This window comes from Pelobates fuscus, chromosome 10, assembly GCF_036172605.1.
Source record: "Pelobates fuscus isolate aPelFus1 chromosome 10, aPelFus1.pri, whole genome shotgun sequence".
Taxonomy (NCBI): domain Eukaryota; kingdom Metazoa; phylum Chordata; class Amphibia; order Anura; family Pelobatidae; genus Pelobates; species Pelobates fuscus.
In genome coordinates this window covers 107,758,666-107,778,243 of record NC_086326.1, presented here as the reverse complement: position 1 = coordinate 107,778,243, position 19,578 = coordinate 107,758,666, and the positions used below count along the sequence as shown (strand labels likewise).

Genomic DNA, 19,578 nt, shown 5'->3' with positions numbered 1-19,578 from the left:
TGCACGTCTGTGTCTTTAAAGGTAGATCACACAACACCTCTCTCCAGGTTGGATGGTGTATTCTCCTCTCCACACGGTATATGAAAGACACAGAATTACCGAGCTAAGTGTAGCAAACTTTGTAGTTTTTGTGAGTTTTAAAAAAAAATGAGATTAAAATGCTCACCTTATTTAGAGCCTTTTGGTAACTGGCTCTAAGTATGCAGACCTAGTGTCAATTTGTGGGGTGACACTGCCCCTTCCCTGGAATCACTGGAACTGGATACAGTTTGTAGTAGAAAATAGATTAATTTATTACAATATATAAATAATCAATATAAAATACTTTCTAGAAAATAAAAAACAGATAAGAACAAATATATTATGAGTATTAGTGGTTCCAAATAAAAATGTTGAGTCCTCTTTAAAAGCTAAAACGCGTTTCGCCGGTAAAACGGCTTCCTCAGTCAGCCTGAAACCTTTTTTGTATCTTGGTGTTTATCTTTGTGGGTACTCCTCAAATGCCCACCATACAGAGTGTTTTCAGCAGCTAGAATCTATTGTTTATACCTATTATTCAGCGCCATTTATTCCACACCACTTGTATAAAAATCCATTTATTGTAGAACATGTTTCAGCCATATTAGGGAGGGCAGTGAAACGAGTCAGCAATATTAGGGAGGGCAATGAAAAAAAGTGGAAGAAGGGAATGAATGAATAAAACATATAAGTGACAAGTAGCAAGTGCAAACATGGTTAATCAGACCAGGAGTTTTTAGCATACATTTTAAAATATGATAATAGAAAATAATAAATATAGATCTAAAAAGGTCACAGTAAATTGCAAATGTCACAGAAAAATATATATGAAGATTTAAAAGAACATATGTAAATATAGGGTAAGAATAAAAAAAATAACATTATTATACTTGTATCATATTATAAACAAAACAGAATATGCAAATTTATAAAAAGTTAAAAAGATCAAAATCAACGTTTAAACCTTCAGGGGCAAGCGTTTTTAACTGGAACACCCAATAAATTTCTTTCTGACCCAAATTTTTTTTTTAAATCACTTCTCCTCCACGGTATTTTACATTTTTGAATTCCAATACATTTGAGATGTTTGGGGTTTTTATCATGTTTGATAAAGTGCTTTGAAACAGAGTGGTTAGTTGGGTAACCTTTGATGATGTTCCGACAGTGCTCTGCCAGTCTAATTTTTTATTTTTTTTTTAATTCTTTATTTTTGCGTGCATGGTATTACAAGGAAACATTTGTGATGCGGCAACAATTGTCATCAATAAAGAGGTGAACAAGCTTAAACAAATAGTTGTCTAACATTCTGTATTATGCACTTTTTTATATGTTTTCAAGCAAGCTGTGTGCAGGTTGGGATTGCGTGTTTGGATTGTGGGTTCGTGCTGTGCGTTTCAAGCTTGGTGTAAGGTATGTTTAGGATTGTAGGTAGGTGCAGGTAGGTGAGGGCTATCCCTTGGTTATCTCGTGTGTCGAGTGTCCCCGTCCTGGTCGTTGAGTCTGCGTATTTGGAGCGTTTCCCTAGTCCCTAGGGTGTGTAGGTGGGGATTTGATACCGGGCGAGCGTAGAGAGCTCTGGCTATCTTGCATCTTTGAATGTGGCGGTGGTGGGTGTGCCCTGTACCTATGATGTGCTTGCTCCTGACCAAGGGAGCTGTGGGGGGGGGTAGGAGAGTGTGAGTGTCGCCACTTTTCATTGAGTGTGGGTATTCCGTGCCGTGTGTGTGATGTGCCTCATGTGCAGGCTAGTCGGGTTGCACCTATGCTGTGCGTGCATTAACATCTGAAGTTGTGTGGCTCTGCAAGCTAATAGTGGGAGAGCCAGAAGGGCTACGTAGGGTTATATATGTATAGATGGATGAACAAAAGAACATGTAGAATGAACAAGGGTGGTATAACAGTTCTGTATCTTATACGGGGGTCTTGCCCGTATCTCATATGTATGTCCTCGGGTGGGTTCAGGTGTCTTGCTGTGGACTGGTCCCTAGGAGTTGTTCAGTGTCCGTATTCCTTCTTGGAGAGTTTTTGGCCCTTGGTACAAATGGGGCAATTCGTTTCGGGTCCCAGTTGTCCGTCGTTGGTCTCTGTGCGTTAGTAGCTTTCAGGGTTGCCATTCCCAGTGCCTCCAGTAGCTTGGGTGCATCCTCCATCGAGGTGACTGTGTGCTGGGTTTCGTTTTGGTGTACTACTAGGGACCCACTGGTTCCCCACCTGTAAGTGATGCCCGCAGCTCTCAAGTCGCTGGTGAGCGGTTGGAAGGTTTTGCGCCAGGCGAGTGTGGCTTTTGTAAGGTCTTGGAAGAAATTCAGGTTCGCGCCCTCGAACTCCAGGGGTGTTTCGCCTTTTAGTGCCGACAGTATCTGTATTTTGTCCTGCAGTGTTGGACATTTGAGGATGACGTCCCGGGATGTGTTTTGTGGGGCCCTTGCTGTGACAGGAAGGCGGTATATCTCCACCGCGGCAAGTTTCTTTGCTGTGGCCGGCGGCAGGATTGTGGCTAGTAAGCGTCTGGAATAGTGTGATAATTCTTCTTGCGGGGTCTCTGCGGGGATGCCCCTGATTTTAATATTAGTGCGTCTTTGCCTTTCTTCTAGTACTGTTAGCTGTGCAGCCATTGCCCTTTGCTGGTTCCACATTTGTTGTAGAGAGTCCTGAATCTCGGACTGGTGTTCTTGTAGGCTGACTATGTTTCTTTCAGACACCTGCACTCTTTCTGTGATTGCCTTGATGTCCTGTTTGATGGGGGCAAGTTCTGCTGCTAAAATTTTATGGAAGTCCGTCAGTAATACTTTTAAGTCATGTCTGGTGGTTGGGGCCATATCAGCAGAGTCGTCTGGGCTTACCGGTCGTTCTGACGGTTGTTCCCTGGATGTGGTCGGCCCTGTTTGTTCTTGGCGGTGAGTTTGTGCTACTGGGCGCTGGGAGTCGGCCGGGCCCGTTTTGGCTTGCAATGGCCGTTGGAGCATGGCCCCGATGTCCCTGTTGTCCGCCTGGTGTTGCGGTCGTTGGGAGCGGCGTCCCATAGCCGGCATGCAGTCGACCTGAGCTGCTGCCGTGTCGGATGCCCTTTCCCAGGCCTGCCTAGCTGCAGCGATGTTTAAGATGGCCTCCAGGCCCGTGTGTGCTAGCGTGGAGTAGGCCCCCGTTTTTCGCCTCCGCTTGGGCTGGTGAGAAGCCGCGAGGAATGGCATCAATCACCTCTGGGTGGATTGAGGAGTATTGTTACCCACTTTATGCGGGTGGACGGGCTGTTATTTTTCCGTTTTTCGCCGTTTTTGTGGAGGAGCTTACAGAGATGGCGTCTTGTCAGGATGAAGGTCAGGCTCCGCCCCCCTGCCAGTCTAATTTTTTAGGCACCTAGTGGTCATTCCTACATATTGGAGGCCACAAGGGGACTCCAGTAAGTATATAACATTTTTTTTGTTGCAACATATTAGGTCTTTTATGGGATATGATGAGCTAGTATTATTAGAAGTAAAGTGCGTGGTTTTCGACTTGATTTGTGGGTCCGTGGTTCTGCAAACTATGCATCTATTGCATTTAAAAAAAAACTTTAGATTTACGGTAGTTAAAAACGATGAATTAGTGGTAGTGGGATCTTTTGTATAGTTTTTGGTAAGAATAGTTCTAAAATTAGGGGCCCCCCTAAAAATCACAATGGGTTTGTCTGGGATGAGCGTTTTAAGTATTTCATCCTGTTTTAAGATGTGCCAGTGTTTCTTGATGATTTTTATATTCTAAAAGATTCTTCCTATCTTTTTGTTTTACAGTATTTAGTATTTTATTGAGGTTTTCTGGTGAATAATTTTTGCTGGTGAATTGTTCTTTGAGGGTTTTAGACTGCTCTTCCAAATCTTTATTGCGGGAGCAGTTCCTGCGAAGGCGCAGGAACTGACTCTTGGGGACCCCATCTAACCAAGGCTGGTTATGGCAACTAGATTTTTCAATAACTGTGTTGGTACATACTTTTTTAAAATAAGTTTTAGTTTAATAGTCCCTTCATGTCTAAAAAGTTAATCAGTTCTTTGCTGTATTCTGAAGATAAAATTATGCCGCTGTTATTGATGTTTAAATAATTAAGAAATGGTTTAAGAGAATCTTCAGGCCCCTTCCAAATAAAAAACAGATCTAAAATAGGTAACTATGTTTGCTTTCCAGGGGTGGTCACCCTAAACAGCCCTTGACTCCCAGACACCCATAAAAAAAGATTTGCATAGCTGGGAGCAAACCTAGTTCCCATAGCTGTACCATGTCTTTGAATATAAAAAGAGTCTAAAAACCAAAAATAGTTGTTGGTTAAAATGATGTTAATACCTTCTATGATAAAACTGATTTGTTTCTCTGGGATATTATCTGCTGTTAGTCGATTAAAAACAGCTTCACACTCTTTATCATGGGGAATAATCGTGTACAGAGACACATGTACAGTAAGTAACTAAAATAAAATCTGGATGCCATATAAAATTTTCTAAAAAGCAAAGTAGTGTCATCGAGTCATTGAGGTATGACCTCATGAGTTTGACAGATGGCTGTAGTAAAATGTCTATATAGTCAGACAGTTTAGATAATATAGAATTTATCCCAGAGACAATAGGCCTACCTGGAGGATTACTTTCATCTTTATGTATTTTGGATAAAAAGTAGATTACTGGGATTTTGGGATGGGGTATATATATTCAAACTTTTTTTTTGTGAGAATTTTTTGTTCCAGACCCTTAGTTAAAAATAGTGATAGTGAGGTTTTTATTGTTTGGGTGGGGTCTGAAGATAGTTTGCCATATACATTCTGATTGTTCAGTTGTCTTAGTGCTTTATTGATAAACATGGTTTTAGAAAGCACAACTAAGCCTCTGCCTTTATCGGCTGGTTTGATAATGATATTATCGTCTTTTTGTAGTTCTATCAGTGCTTTCTGTTCTTGGCGTGTTAGATTATGATATTTGTATTTTTGGTTTTTTTGTTCCTTTTGTTTGATTTTGTCTAAATCATGTAGTACTAACACAGCACCCCCGCCCCCCCCACACACACACACAGCACCCTCAAACACATAATACGTGCCCCTCACACATACAATACGTCCAAACATAAAATATACACTCTGAATCCTCTATACACACACACTCTCTGGGTCATTTACACACTAGATCTCCTACACACACACACTACATTCCTGACATACAAACTCTGGATCCCCCATGCACACACTATATTCCTTGTAAGCAAACACATACAACATTCTCTAAACACACACTCTCTACAACCCCTACACACACACACACACTATAGCCCGTATGCACACACTCACTACATCCTATACACACTATGCCCCCTATACACACACACTCTCTACAGCCTCTAGCCACACATATTACACCACAATCGGCACACTCTACACACACGCAAATCCCACAAGCAGGCTCCAAACACATGCACCATACGCTTTCCTGTCCCTTTTGTCCTCTGGTATCCCACTTATCTAGACACCAGAGACAAGTTAAAAGCAAACACAGCGCAAGCATGTTATTAAATTTGCTTGCGCTGCGCAGAACAAATATAGGGACTTTTTCCCATGCTTAAGCTCTTCAGCAGGGCTTTGCGAATTGAACTAACATGCTCACTTTGAGAGGGGGCGTGGTTGTCATTATTCATGACAAAACACACCCTCTCTGGCCCTGCCCCCTTCTCAGGGGGGCCCCTTTAAAAACGCCCGGGCCTTTTTCTTTTTCCAGTCCGGCCCTGAGTGCTGTGCACTGACCAAGGATGCACTTCTAGAGGTCGTTTGAGTGAACGTCACTATGAGGAGATGCTGATTGGCTCAGCTTGGCGTTTTGCCACATATGCACAATAGCCTCCCAATGCTTTCCTATGGGAAAGTATTGGAATGGCTGAGATCATTAAGATCGCAGTCAGTGAGGCAGGGCCAGCTACAGCGAGACCAGCACAGCGTGGGGAAAAAAGGGGAGCAAAACCCTTTTCCTATGTGATTGGAGGAGGGCCGGTCACCTAAACAGACACACACAGTGACATACAATCACACGCATTTTCTCACAAAAATTGATTTTTCTTTTTTATTATAATGTAACCACCTAGGCTCCCTACCATTGGGAGAGCTGGAGTGGACAAATTTTCCCTGGGGTCTAGTGGGGCTGCATCTGCTCCCTAGAGGGTTGCTCTGCTCCCTAGAGCGCTGTTTAGTGATGCCAGGGCCAGAGTGAAGCCATATTCTGGCTCCTGGCATCACTGGAGAACGCGTGTACGAGCAGAACAGGGAGATTACAGCTCCCTCACCGCCTGTACACCTCAGCCCTCTATGAACTACCACCCTAACTGCTCGCCCGCTCTCTCTGAGCAAGCCAGACGTCCATATGCAGCCACTGTCAGTAAGCCATGGCGACCTGGCATCTGGGATTTGTCGAGCTCTGCTGTAGCTATTCCTCAGAAGCTTTACTTTTTTGTGTACAAAATTTATTTTAAAAAAATATGTAGAAAAGGAAAAAAATATATAAAAACTAAAATTTAAAAAAATGAAGAGGGGGCAATTGTTTATATTGAGGCTGGAGACACACATATATCTATTTTTTTTTTTAAATCACATTTGTCTGCAATGTCCGATATAAGATTATATCACCATCTGTTTACTACACACCTACTTGCATTACTATACTGATCATTTTTGTCTCCTATATGCATGGAGCCTGCTGTGACCATGTGACCTAGGCTACTTACCACACAGGCTTTTTTATGACATGCACTCAGGGCCGGCGCTTCCATTAGGCCATTTAGGCCTAGGGTGCTCTGCAAGAGGGGGTGCCCGCAGGGACTTTAATAATCATCTGAATCTCCCATGAGAATGTGCTGGCCGTGTTCAGCCACGCAATCACAGGAACCCTGACGCCGTGCCAGCCTCTCGCCGATCCTGCCCTCCTTGTAGCAATGCTTCTCTTTAAAATGCTTTCAACAAAGTATGTATGCTAGGATATTAACCCAGCCCCTCCCAACACCTCCTTTCCTGCCCCAAACATTTTATCCCCGCCTCCTAGCCTGCATTTGCCCCTCCTCCCAACAACCTACCTCCAAGCGCTTCCATGTGCTGCTCCCCCTGTCCTGTCCCCGGACTGCCTGTGAGAGGGACCATATAAAGATTGCAAGCATGGCAGGAGAAAGAAGGTACCACACTGACAGATTCCAGTGACCCCAGTCCCCACCTCAGTATGAGATGGAGGGCAACTTGCTGAGTAGATGTAGTACGTAGTGTGTCTATTAGACAGTTTGTTTCTGAGAATTAGTGTATGTAATCATCAAATATCTCAATGTATGTATTAGGCAAATAGGATAATGCCGGGAAGCAGCGCTTTCTATCGAAGTCCTTGGTTTCAAAATTCTGTGGAGCAATATGGAAGATAAGAACCCAAATGTAGTGTAGTATTTTGGGTATCAATATAGCAGATAAAATAAATTACACTTTTCTAGAGCTAAAGATCAGCTCCAGATCACTGCGTCTGGACTGTATAATCCCAGTCTGGGGACATATAAATGCTCCTGGTCTTGTGTTCTGCTCCTCCAAGCCCTAATTCCGCACAAAATTAAGCACTTCTTACCTTTAGAGAGTCCAAATGGGGAGAACTCGACGCTCGGATCCGCCCCAGACCCCTAGGAGCACAAATCCCAGCTCCCAAACTGGACCCATGGACAGGTTTCTCCAGACCCCGGCTGTGGCCTACCACACCGACTCCAACATGGCGCCATCCCCATCGGCCGCCCCAGCGGGATCCGACCATGCTTTATTAGACAGCATCTGCTCGGAATGGAGGTCCCTTATGTTGGGGAAAATATTATATATATATATATGTTTAATATGTGCTTGATTAAGTCTGTGTGTATGGAAGGTCAGGAATTATCTTCAAAGGGAGTTTCTGTTTAGATAGTTGGAAAGATACAGCACCTGAAAGGCACCTATAATCTCTATCTAGGAAATCACACCTTAGGTTAGAGGAAAAGGGATGGCTGGGAAAGTTAACACTTAAATAAAATAACAGGATAGACAACACTTTGGGCCTTGGGAAAGTAAATCACATTTACATATCAATTGAGCTGATGAGTTTGCTATTTACAACATGGGAACCAATTCCTTTAAAAATAGAAGATACTGACATCACATTAGATTAGGTTTGGTAAGACACACATGCTGCACATAACATCTCACAGCACATACACAATGTAGCCGATATTATTAGATATATGGAATGTGTGAGTGTTATGAATGTATTGTAACTCTGTAATACTATAACTCTGTAACATTCTTCTTCTGTAATATTTAATTGGGCAGATTCTAAGTAAAGATTTCTCTCTGGTAAGAACTATGGTGTTGGCTGTTTATTTGTAATATCGGGTAGAATACCTTAGTAGTGCTAGTCATATATTTATCTGGACAAGGGGATAAAGATATATGTTAGTTCTTGGAAGAGGTGACACAGGGGATATTACATTCACTATTAATACACAACGCAGAGTGGATTTCTCTCAAAAGGATACCAATTGGAAGTATTGGTGGTGAGAGAAGGATTATACAACATAATTGGTGCCGTGACCGTGGCCGGAAGATTTCTTTCTTCAGAATCTGCCTACGATCCAAGTTTTAACATCAACGTATTTGGTTCTGTGACTGTCAGCCAGAAGAGGTTTCCAGTGTCTGCATAAAGCTTGGTGAGTATATTTGCTATTTATTATATTGTTGCAGTGTATATTTTTAATATGGCATGTAAAAAGGTAGATGCAAAAATGACTTGTTCAGAAAATGTTAAACAATGGCTTATGAATTATATTAAGAGACATGGTGGTCCTTATGAAATCTCTCAGGATGGTAAACAGTCATGGGAAAAGATGCAGGAGTTTTTAGGAGAAGTGTTATTTGAGAAAAACGTGTCTGATAAAAAAAGAAAAGGGTGTATTATGCAAGCATTACTATCATGTTGTTTAAAATTAGAGGGAATTTTAAAAATAAAGGAGGATGAAATGGCAGAGCTTAACTCAGTAATTAACATGAAATCTGAGAAATTGAATAATAAGATTGTAGATCTAAGAGTGCATGCAGTTACAACTGGTGAAGCTTTGATTGAAAAGGCCAAAATGTGTGAGGAGCTTACAGTGGAGAATGAGAGGCTGAATGAGAACATTTCGAAGATGCAAAAAGAATTGGATGAATGCAGACATGCTACTAATATGGCTTTTAATAAAATGGCAGAAAGCATGGCACCTTTGAGTAGGTCTCCTGTATCTGAAATTCCAGGGTCTATTGCTAACCCAGGGATTGGAGATACAGGATGCAAACCTCTTTTTCCATGGGAGGATTTGAAAGAAAAGTCAGTGACAAATCTCCCTGCGGCTCCAACTACAACAACCACAGTGTTGAATCCAGATAATTCTGGAGAGATTCAGCTGGTTAATAAGCAGTTAAAGCCACAAGAAATGGATGCCATAGTTAGAGAAATAGGGCAGGTCCCTCAGCAGGATATCAATCGCTTTTTGCAATGGTTTTGTGGAATTCAAAGAGTGAAAGAGATGTATAGTTTGACAACTAGTGATATGGAGAGAGTGCTGCAGAGAGTTGTTGGAAATGGATTGTGGGTCAGGATTGTACAGACATGTGGTCAGCAGCGTAGAACTAGGGATATGTTGAAAGAGATCTTGAGAGCACTTTATGGAGTTACATCAAATGTGTCATTGTCTGGAAAAATTAAACAGCTGAAACAAGAGTCTCCGTATGAATTGTCAGCTAGAATCTCCACAGTGATGGAACAGTTTGGTGTCAGTAATCCTGGTTTTGAACAGGGAGGGATGGTGCATAGATCAATGTTTTTGGATGCATTAGAGGAAGATATTAAGGATGAGATATTATCTGTAACCCCAAACCCATCAGAAATGTGTGATTTACTGTTAAGAGCTGATAATTTGTGGCGAAAAAAGGTTAAAAATGAAAGTTTTGCTGTAGATGCTGCCAGGATTTTCAGAGTAGAGAGGAGAGACAGGTCTACCATGTATCCTCAGAAACCAATCAGGGGAAATAGATTTCAGCATATGGGAAATTTTAGAGGTGAGAATGAATCTGGTAGTGACAAAAGACGGAGAGATCCACAGAGGGACCATAGGAATAGGGATAGTGCTAAAGGGAGCAATGTAATGGGAGACAATTGGAGAAATAGATGGGAGAAGCCTCAGGTAATCAACAATAATTGGAATAATAATAATAATAACTGGGAGAGGCTAAAATGGAGAGATAATAACTGGGAAAATCACAGTTGGAGAGAAAAACGAAGAAACAACAGAGAGAATACTTGGAGAAGGAACCATAGATGGGATGAGCAGCCCAATAGACGAAATTGGGATAATTGGAGGAATAAAGAAGGGAATAGCGAATACTGGGACCTGAAGAGACAGACTGAGAGATTGGAGGCAGAAGTAAAAGCACTTAGGGAACAGATCAGAGAGGAGGGAAAGACTGATCAATTGAGGGTCCCCAGCAATTAATAACTCCCATAATTTTTTGTTTTTTCTCTACATCTGTGTGTATTTTTGTTTTTCTAATAGCCTTTAATAGCCTTAAGCTGATTTTTTATTTTTATCTTTGTATGGCAACAGATCGTTGTCAGTTTTCTTGCATGCTGACAAACATCTTTGATGGTTTGTCGTTGTTGTTTTTTAAAAAAGGGGATATAACCGAGCTTCAGATTGGAAACAGAGTAATGTTGCAAATTTTTTCCCCCTACCATCCATTTCCAAAACCAAAATGGAAAGGTCCATATATTGTGCTTGACAAAATTGGCCCTTATGTGTATTTGTTAGATGTGGGAGATGAGAACTTTAGATGGACACATGCATGTCAAATAAAAGCCTTTAGAGGAAAAAATGATGTGCCAAGTTAATGTAAATGTTAACATAGTCTCTTAGTTCTCTTTTCCAGATAATAGTAGATGGAGTGGATCCCTGGAAGAGCAGCCCACATAAGGAATATAAAGTGCAAGAAAACAGCAGTCGTGATGTGGTGGTTATGTGTATCGTCTTTTATGTATATACTGTATAGCTTAGGAAAAGGGAATGTCATGATGAAAAATAATAATAAAATGGTACATCAGAGTACTCCAGTAGAGGGTTATCATAGGGAGAAAAGGAATTCGGAAAATTCAGAGAATATCAAAGTAAGATTAAAAGTAAAGGAACAATCACCTGATGTTACATGTAAAGACAATCTTACAGTCGTTGGGCCTATAGGGGGGTGGATAGTGGTACAATGTAATATTTCAATGCCTAAAACTAACTTTCCCTCTGAATTTGCAGGTTGGAAATATCCAGGAGGAAGTGATTTACATAAGAGTACCAGTATATTTTGTGCCAATGCCACAAAGGACGTGAGGATAAAGATGCTGCTGGAGAGAAATTTTACATTTTCCCAGGATGGTGTTGTAACATGCAGCCCCCATCAGACTGGATTACGTAATACAGTTGACCCAGCAATTAACATAAGAATGATAAATTCTCAGGACTGTCCAACTACCACCCAGTGGCCAGAGCATGGACTTTTCTTACAACCAACACAAACTGTTGCGTATAACGATGTATCTTATGTAACATTACCATTATTGTTAAATTTTTTATTATTTAATATACCAGAGATGATGAAAGAATGGTTTAAAAATGTATTTCAAGCACATATTAATCTATTCTGGGATGCAACACAAGGGCTCAAGTTTATAGAGAGAGAAAAAAAGGGATCTGGGTACTGATATAATCTCAGGACTCAGTTTGGGAACATCAATTTGGAATAGGGCAGACATAGAGGGTCTTAACTCACGAGAACAAAATTATGTTAATGGGTGGCAGCAAATTATGCTTAAAAGAGGGACAAGTGGATTTTAACACTCTCGCTGAAACTGATGTCACGATACAGAACATTCACACAGTTGCTGCAGATTTGCAGTGGATTAATATATCAGTGAATGCTCTCAGAGAATCAGTTAATAACAATAATGTATCTAAAGCTATGGTATGTGGTATAGTTGGAAATTTATTAGACGAACATCTAAATTTAGGCCTCCAAGAAATAAAACGAGGGGAATGGCCCAGAATAATCAATTCTACCCTAGTCTTTGATCTGGTTAGGGAATATGGCATAGATTGTCAGAATGTAGTCCTTTCCAAAATTAAAGGTCTGCAGAGTTGGTGCAATAAGTGAAAATTAGGAAAAAAGGTAATTCCATTAATAATTGACATTCCAGTTTGGACAGAACAGCCTGTACCTGTTTATAAGATGACTATGTTTGGTGAGTTGGAAGTGGCTAATCACACTAATGTTTTAAAGCAATTCCTTCCACAAACTCGCTTAGTGATCAAAGAAGACCAGTTCTGGAAAGTTATCAACCCCAGTTGCTGTGACAGACGTGGTAATGCTTGGCTTTGTTCCTGTGTACTAGAACCACTAGTCCAGGCAGATGGGTGCATGGTGGAAAACTCAGGGAGCTGCCCTGTTCACCTTCACAAACCCATAAATGGTTGGAAAAGAGTGGTGCACGGACAGGGTCCCACGATCTGCGCACTGGGAGTATCTTCAGTTCTGTGGCAGCAAACTATACAATGTAGGGTACCCCAAACAGGATGGTGTCTTAATCTTACCTATGGCTCCATGAAAGTGGGCAAGGAGGTCATAAGAGCCAATATCCAACTCACACAAAGATCTATGGACGTGGTACAGGAAGATCTAGGAAATTGGAATAAAATGGCCCCCTCACTTTTTAAGAAAATCCCACCACTTAATGTAGATTTGGATACATTATTTAAAAGAAATAATCAAATGGTTGTGCAATTGCAAGAGCTGGTGAAGGAAAATGTAGCTAGCCTTAATGATTTAACAAATAGTTTTCAAGAGCCCTGGTGGAGCATACCCTATAATACTTACACACACCCAGGATTAAGAACTGCTTCTGTAGTATTTGTTTGGAGGAAAGAACAAAAAAAAAAATTAAAAAAAAATCCATACAAAGCAGGAAAAATTAGAGCTCACATTTTAGGGGTATAAAATATATGTGTGGGTTCATGTCTTGCCTTGATTTTTTTTAATATACAGAAATCAGAGTGGGTGGCGGGGTTGTATGTGAATAATCTCCTTATTAGATCTTATTCAAGTGGGGGAGTGTTGGGGAAAATATTATATATATATATGTTTAATATGTGCTTGATTAAGTCTGTGTGTATGGAAGGTCAGGAATTATCTTCAAAGGGAGTTTCTGTTTAGATAGTTGGAAAGATACAGCACCTGAAAGGCACCTATAATCTCTATCTAGGAAATCACACCTTAGGTTAGAGGAAAAGGGATGGCTGGGAAAGTTAACACTTAAATAAAATAACAGGATAGACAACACTTTGGGCCTTGGGAAAGTAAATCACATTTACATATCAATTGAGCTGATGAGTTTGCTATTTACAACATGGGAACCAATTCCTTTAAAAATAGAAGATACTGACATCACATTAGATTAGGTTTGGTAAGACACACATGCTGCACATAACATCTCACAGCACATACACAATGTAGCCGATATTATTAGATATATGGAATGTGTGAGTATTATGAATGTATTGTAACTCTGTAATACTATAACTCTGTAACATTCTTCTTCTGTAATATTTAATTGGGCAGATTCTAAGTAAAGATTTCTCTCTGGTAAGAACTATGGTGTTGGCTGTTTATTTGTAATATCGGGTAGAATACCTTAGTAGTGCTAGTCATATATTTATCTGGACAAGGGGATAAAGATATATGTTAGTTCTTGGAAGAGGTGACACAGGGATATTACATTCACTATTAAAACACAACGCAGAGTGGATTTCTCTCAAAAGGATACCAATTGGAAGTATTGGTGGTGAGAGAAGGATTATACAACACCTTACAGCCTCTATGGCAACAAAAACAGACCTCCAGACACTTACCTCCATGCTCCATGAAACCATCCCGACAGAAATGGCCCCTTTTTACATTGAGGTTGCAGCACATGGCACCAGAAGTCAGGCCATGGAAACCACATCTCAAGGCACAGTGGCTCCGACCGCGGCCAGACCAGGCAGTATCCAGGCAAGGCACATATACAAAGAAGTGGAAATCACCCAGAATACGTATATATGTAATATATGTAATAGTATCCAGGCAAGGCACCATGCTGCTGGAAATGAGTCGCCAGATGGAGGACCTCGACAACTGCGGCCGCAGGTGCAACATATGGGTGCTGTGAGTGCCTGATCCTGATGGAGAAAAGGATGCAGAGAGGCTTCTCACCAGCTTGTTCCGCGCCATCGTCAGGGAAGAAGCACCGAACTCCCTGGAGTTCGTGAGAGCACACCACGCGCTGAGCCCAAGAATGGAGAACTCCGCTCCCAGGGATCTGATCTGCTGCCTAAGCTCCTACAAGCTAAAAGACACTATAATGTGCAAGGTCCGCAGCAGGCAGACATGGGTGTTCCAGTGTGCACAAGTGACCAGATACGCCGATCTGTTGCCACTTACCCTGGAAGCCAGAAGGGCACTCCAACCAGTGGCCACCTTCTTACTAGAACGTAGAATACCCAACAGGTGGGGCTTTCCGTTCTGCCTGTCTGTACGACACCAAAACTACTGGCTCTATGTTCGGTGGCCTGAAGACGTACCTGAATTCCTGCATAAGCTGCAGCTTCCGCCTCAAGCCGTAACCAACTGGGTTCCCTTGGACCAGTAGCCCCGACGAGAGAGCCCCGCGCCGCAGGAGGGAAGACTCTTCGGTGGGTCCTTCACCCCCACCCAGGACGCCCTGAGGAATAAGCAGCAAACTGCTCCACGAGGACTCCAGCATACACTAAGGTACACTGTGGGCCCCATGATTATGACCCAAGTTTAATGCCCTGGAGGGGAAAGGAAGAAGCACTCTGGGTGGGGACATTATAGTGCTCACAAAACTGCAGGCTACTAGGATGCAGACACATCTACCTGGGCTCATGCATCCAGACCAAACCGGATTCATCCATGGCAGAGAAGCTAGGGATAGCACCCTTCGCCTCATAGTTACGCTGATGTTGTAAGCTATAAATGTAACACCGCTTCTGTTCACTAGCAGTTCTTAACAATATACATGTGTAAAATGTTGAACTATCTTATCGTAGCCTGCATGCTCCTCTTATATTCTACTTTTCCTTAACCACAAAATATTTCAATGAAATATGATTTAAAAAAAATAAATAAATAAAAATTAAATTGCTTTTGGCCACTAGTCAGCAGCAGTAGTAGAAAAGTTCACATTCAGTGTGTTTTAATATGCCAGTAGGTAATGTTCCAGTAACATAAGAGAAAATCTAAAAATAAAAGAGCGCTCTCTGTGATGTTAAAATAATACAAACAGAGGAAGAGCAAGTAAGTATTGCTCAATCCGAAACAGCATAGGTGGTATGTCCCCCACCAAGGAATGTGAGATGCAGCGTCCTCCGGATAAAATCCTCAAGTAAACAGATAGGAAGGTCCAAAATTAGATAAACTAGTTATATTGGTAAATAGAATGTAAAGAAATTACCCTGCTATTTCAGTTATTTAACTTTCTTCTAATCGGTAGTTGAAACTACCGAACACAGACCACCCCACTGGCTCGTTAACTACAAAGAGAACAAGGAATTAGTGCTCTCCCTGTGTGGCCGTTCGTATAGTCAAAAGCCACGTGCAGGAGAAAACGGCGGCCATCTTGTTCGCACGAAAGGCGGGACTTGGTCGTCGAGAGTCTGGAACTAAAATCAGACACTCGTCTTCCCGAACACCGGTCAAGCCATACAAACGCCTGCTTCCTTTTCCCGAACAGCTAGGAGAGCGCTGTTCGGTATTTTGGTTCCCACAAACTAGGGGAACAAACGCTACTATGAGCCAGGGGGTTCCGTTCATGAATTTGTTGGGTTTTATGACTTTCCGAAATAGACCAACAGCACCACCTGAACCATGGAACTGTTTCTTGGCAAGAACCTCGTGTGCGGTCGGTCAAACTAAGACTTCCATGCAACTCCAAAACCCCTAAACTGATCTGGGTGATTTTTGGATATGTTGGTCACCCAGATCAGGACTGTCAAGGGATGTGACATTTATGAGGATGCTATTTATTTTGGGGTGTTTGTGAAGTTTTGGGGAAAATGTGTTTTTTCTGCCTGGAGATACAGTGTTGATACAGTATCTGACACAATTATCTACCGAGCAGAGAGGAGGAATTGAGCTCTTCTGCATTGTTCGGTCTCCCATCTCATCTTTCTCTTGGCAATGCCCCATAGATTTGCTGGCCAATCAAGCACAGTAATCCCAAGGCTCACTGAACCAGGCTTTGGTGCTTTTGACAGTGTGGGCAGGTGCCAAGTCTTGCTGGAAAAGGAAGTCAGAATCCCCATAAAGCTCGTCTGTGGAAGGAAGCATGAAGTGATCCAAAATCTCCTGGTAGACGGCTGGGTTGACCCTGGACTTAAAGGACCACTATAGGCACCAATACCACTTCAGCTTAATTAAGTGGTCTGGGTGCCAGGTCGTCTAGGGTTAACCCTGCCTGCTGTAAACATAGCAGTTTCAATGTTTACATATGGGTTAATCCAGCCTCTAGTGGCTGTCTCATTGACAGCCGCTAGAGGCGCTTCCGCACTTGTCACTGTGATTTTCACAGTGAGAAGACGCCAGCGTCCATAGGAAAGCATTGAGAAAGCTTTCCTATGGACTGACTGAATGCGCGCGGGGCTCTTGCCGTGCATTCGCATTCAGTCGATGACGTCGGAAAGAGTCCCCAGCGGCAAAGGAGCCTGGCGCTGGAGAAAGGCAAGTTATTTAAGCCCTTCCTCTCCCTTGATACAGCACTTTGGGAACATCCAATTTCCTTCACAATTACCTTTTGAGGCTTTCCCTCCTTATGGAGGGTGTCAATTATGGTTTTCTGCACAACTGTCAGGTCAGCAGCCTTCCCCATGATTGCGATTCCTACTGAACCAGATTGAGAGACCATTTAAAAGGTTTAGAAACCCTTTGCAGGTGTTATGGCTTACTTAGCTGATTAGAGTGGGAACACTGTGAGTCTAGAATATTGCACCTTTTCACAATATTCTAATTTACTGAGATTGTGGATTTGGGGTTTTCATGAGCTGTAAGCCATAATCATCGCACTTATGACAAATCACGGCTTGAACTATCTTGCTTTGCATGTAATGCGTCTATTTCATATATTAGTTTCCCCTTTTACGTTGCATTACTGAAATAAATTAACTTTTGCACAATATTCTAATTTTTCAAGTATCACCTGTACAACCTCCTACGGACAATCACACACAGACATTCCGACACTATTCCTGTCCCTTAACGCCGAAAGGGCATTTGACAAACTATTATGGCCCTTCCTATTCGCGACTCTCCAGAAATGTGGCTTTCCACATCAACGCCATCAACACACAATACACTGACCCCACAGCAAACCTACTCCTCCCCCTAACCAACCACCCCTCATTCGGAGTGGCACGCAACAATGTTGCCCCGTCTCCCCCATCCTCTTTGCCTTATCCCTGAAACCCCTTCTGCAGACGCTACGAGGCAATCCAGCAGTCCAAGGCATACAAGTCAGGGGCGAGACATACGCGGATGACCTCGTACTTACAATTATAGACCCCCAACACTTCCTGCCAAATCTACTTTCAGCACTGGAGGAATACGCCCGCATATCTGGCTACAAGCTAAACATAGACAAGACAGTAATTCTCCCCATACACCTGGATCCCACCACCCTTCATAAAATTAAACTGAAATACCCATTCAAATTCCAATCCAATAGCATTCACTACCTTGGAACACATCTACCGGCCAACCTCACCCAGACATACAAACTTTACTACCCACCCCTCACACAAAAAAAAGTATCTCTAGACCTACCGGGATGTCCATCTCCTGGCTGGGGAGATTGGAATCCAAAAAAATTAACGTACTGCTACGTTTCCGATTTCAAGCCGTACCCACACAAATATCCACCACTGACTTTAAACAATTGCAAACACAAATATATACATTTATATGGGCCAATAAGAGAGCCCGAATCAAGCGTTCGACTCTCTACGTCCCGAACAGACAAGGGGAGCTTGGCCTACCACACCTTACCCACTACTTCCACGCAGCGCCACTAACCCACATCCAAAACCTACATGCACCAGCGGGAACTAAACGATGGGTGGATCTCGAACACAATATCCTAGGCAGAGACCTCCCTTCACTATATATATATATATATATATACATATATATATATATATATATATACAAATCTATGCGGTAGCCAGTATATAGTCTAAATAAAACACCAGGGGTTAGTACCCAGGGTACTCTAAATATAACAGCAGCTGAAACAAAAAGAATTTCCCAATTCCTATGTGATATTGCTAGTATGTATTGTCAGCGCTTAGCGGATGGTCCCCTTAAATATAACAAGGGTTCAAACATATGCACATTTTCACTTGAAAAACTATAGTAAAGAAAGTGAAAAAGCTATAATGAAAAGAAACTGTATATAAAAAAACTGGAGTAAAAACAAAAATGTTGTAGAAGTCTCAAATAAGTCCAAGGTCTGTAAAATAAACAAATAAGTCTGGGGGGGGGGTCTAGATTCTTATGTAGTAAATGAGGACCCAGAGGTGTATATTGGAAATACCTTGAGGCAAAGAGAAACAATTAGAATATATAGTGTAACTCTATATAACATTTATTGCCCCAGAATAAAAGAAAGATCCCTCCCAACATAGGAACTCTTACAAGAAATAGATTAAAATATGGTACTCATCATTAGTGACCATGTAGAACAAAATCTTCGTGGCTGCTCGTTCTCCTGTAGTTTCAGACGGATGGTTCGGTTCCCCAAAAGTGACAGCGTCTGCCTGGTGCACTCAGGTGGGATGCCGAAAACGTTTCAATGGGGAAACACTGTGGGTAAATCCGACTTCTTTCAGGAACTTAGTAGAAGAGGGTATGCTGCAAAATACTTGTCGCACCTCATCTACGCGTTTCGCCCTTCTTGTGAGGGCTTTTTCAAGATAGGTGCTAAAGCCGTTGCTCGGCGGTTTTATACCTTGCCGGGTAAACGATTTCAAAATTCTTAAAGTCATATACGCTCTTTAAAAAAAATAGCTTAAAAAGTTTTATCAATGTTATAATATGCATTGACTTCTATGTGGAATTCTAGTTGACAACATTACAGTGTATTTTAACCTATATACACAGGTATAAAGAGCTGTAACATAGTACTTCTCTAGTGTTACTTAAAAGACAGCATAAAAGTAACAATAATATTGAAATACACTATATTCAGGTGTATACCGAACCCTATAATAAAGATTACTGATTTATATTTCATACTTTTATATTATGATATTGATGCTAACATCATTTATCAATCCGGGGTAATGGTATCCATTCTTCTTTAATATTGTTTTATGACATTTATTAAACACTTCTAACTAGAAAATTATACTCTTTGCAACATTTGTTAACTCAAAGTATCC

The 19,578-nt window shown here is 41.7% G+C and overlaps 1 protein-coding gene across 1 annotated transcript; it reads left to right on the top strand.

Annotated features, from left to right (window-relative positions):
• The first annotated feature begins 8,796 nt into the window (after positions 1-8,796).
• Positions 8,797-14,774, top strand: LOC134574782 (uncharacterized). Its single transcript, XM_063433862.1, has 5 exons — positions 8,797-10,233; positions 10,976-11,066; positions 11,350-11,505; positions 12,288-12,452; positions 14,314-14,774. The coding sequence occupies exons 1-5, from the start codon at positions 8,797-8,799 to the stop codon at positions 14,772-14,774; spliced, it is 2,310 nt and encodes a 769-aa protein (XP_063289932.1).
• Positions 14,775-19,578: the final 4,804 nt, after the last annotated feature.

Coding starts and splice junctions, on each gene's coding strand:
- LOC134574782 (XM_063433862.1), top strand. CDS start 8,797: ATGACTTGTTCAGAAAATGTTAAACAATGGCTTATGAATTATATTAAG. Junction 11,506..12,287: donor CCCCCATCAGACTGGATTAC/GTAATACAGTTG, acceptor TTGACATTCCAG/TTTGGACAGAACAGCCTGTA. Junction 12,453..14,313: donor CAGTTGCTGTGACAGACGTG/GTAATGCTTGGC, acceptor ATCCTGATGGAG/AAAAGGATGCAGAGAGGCTT.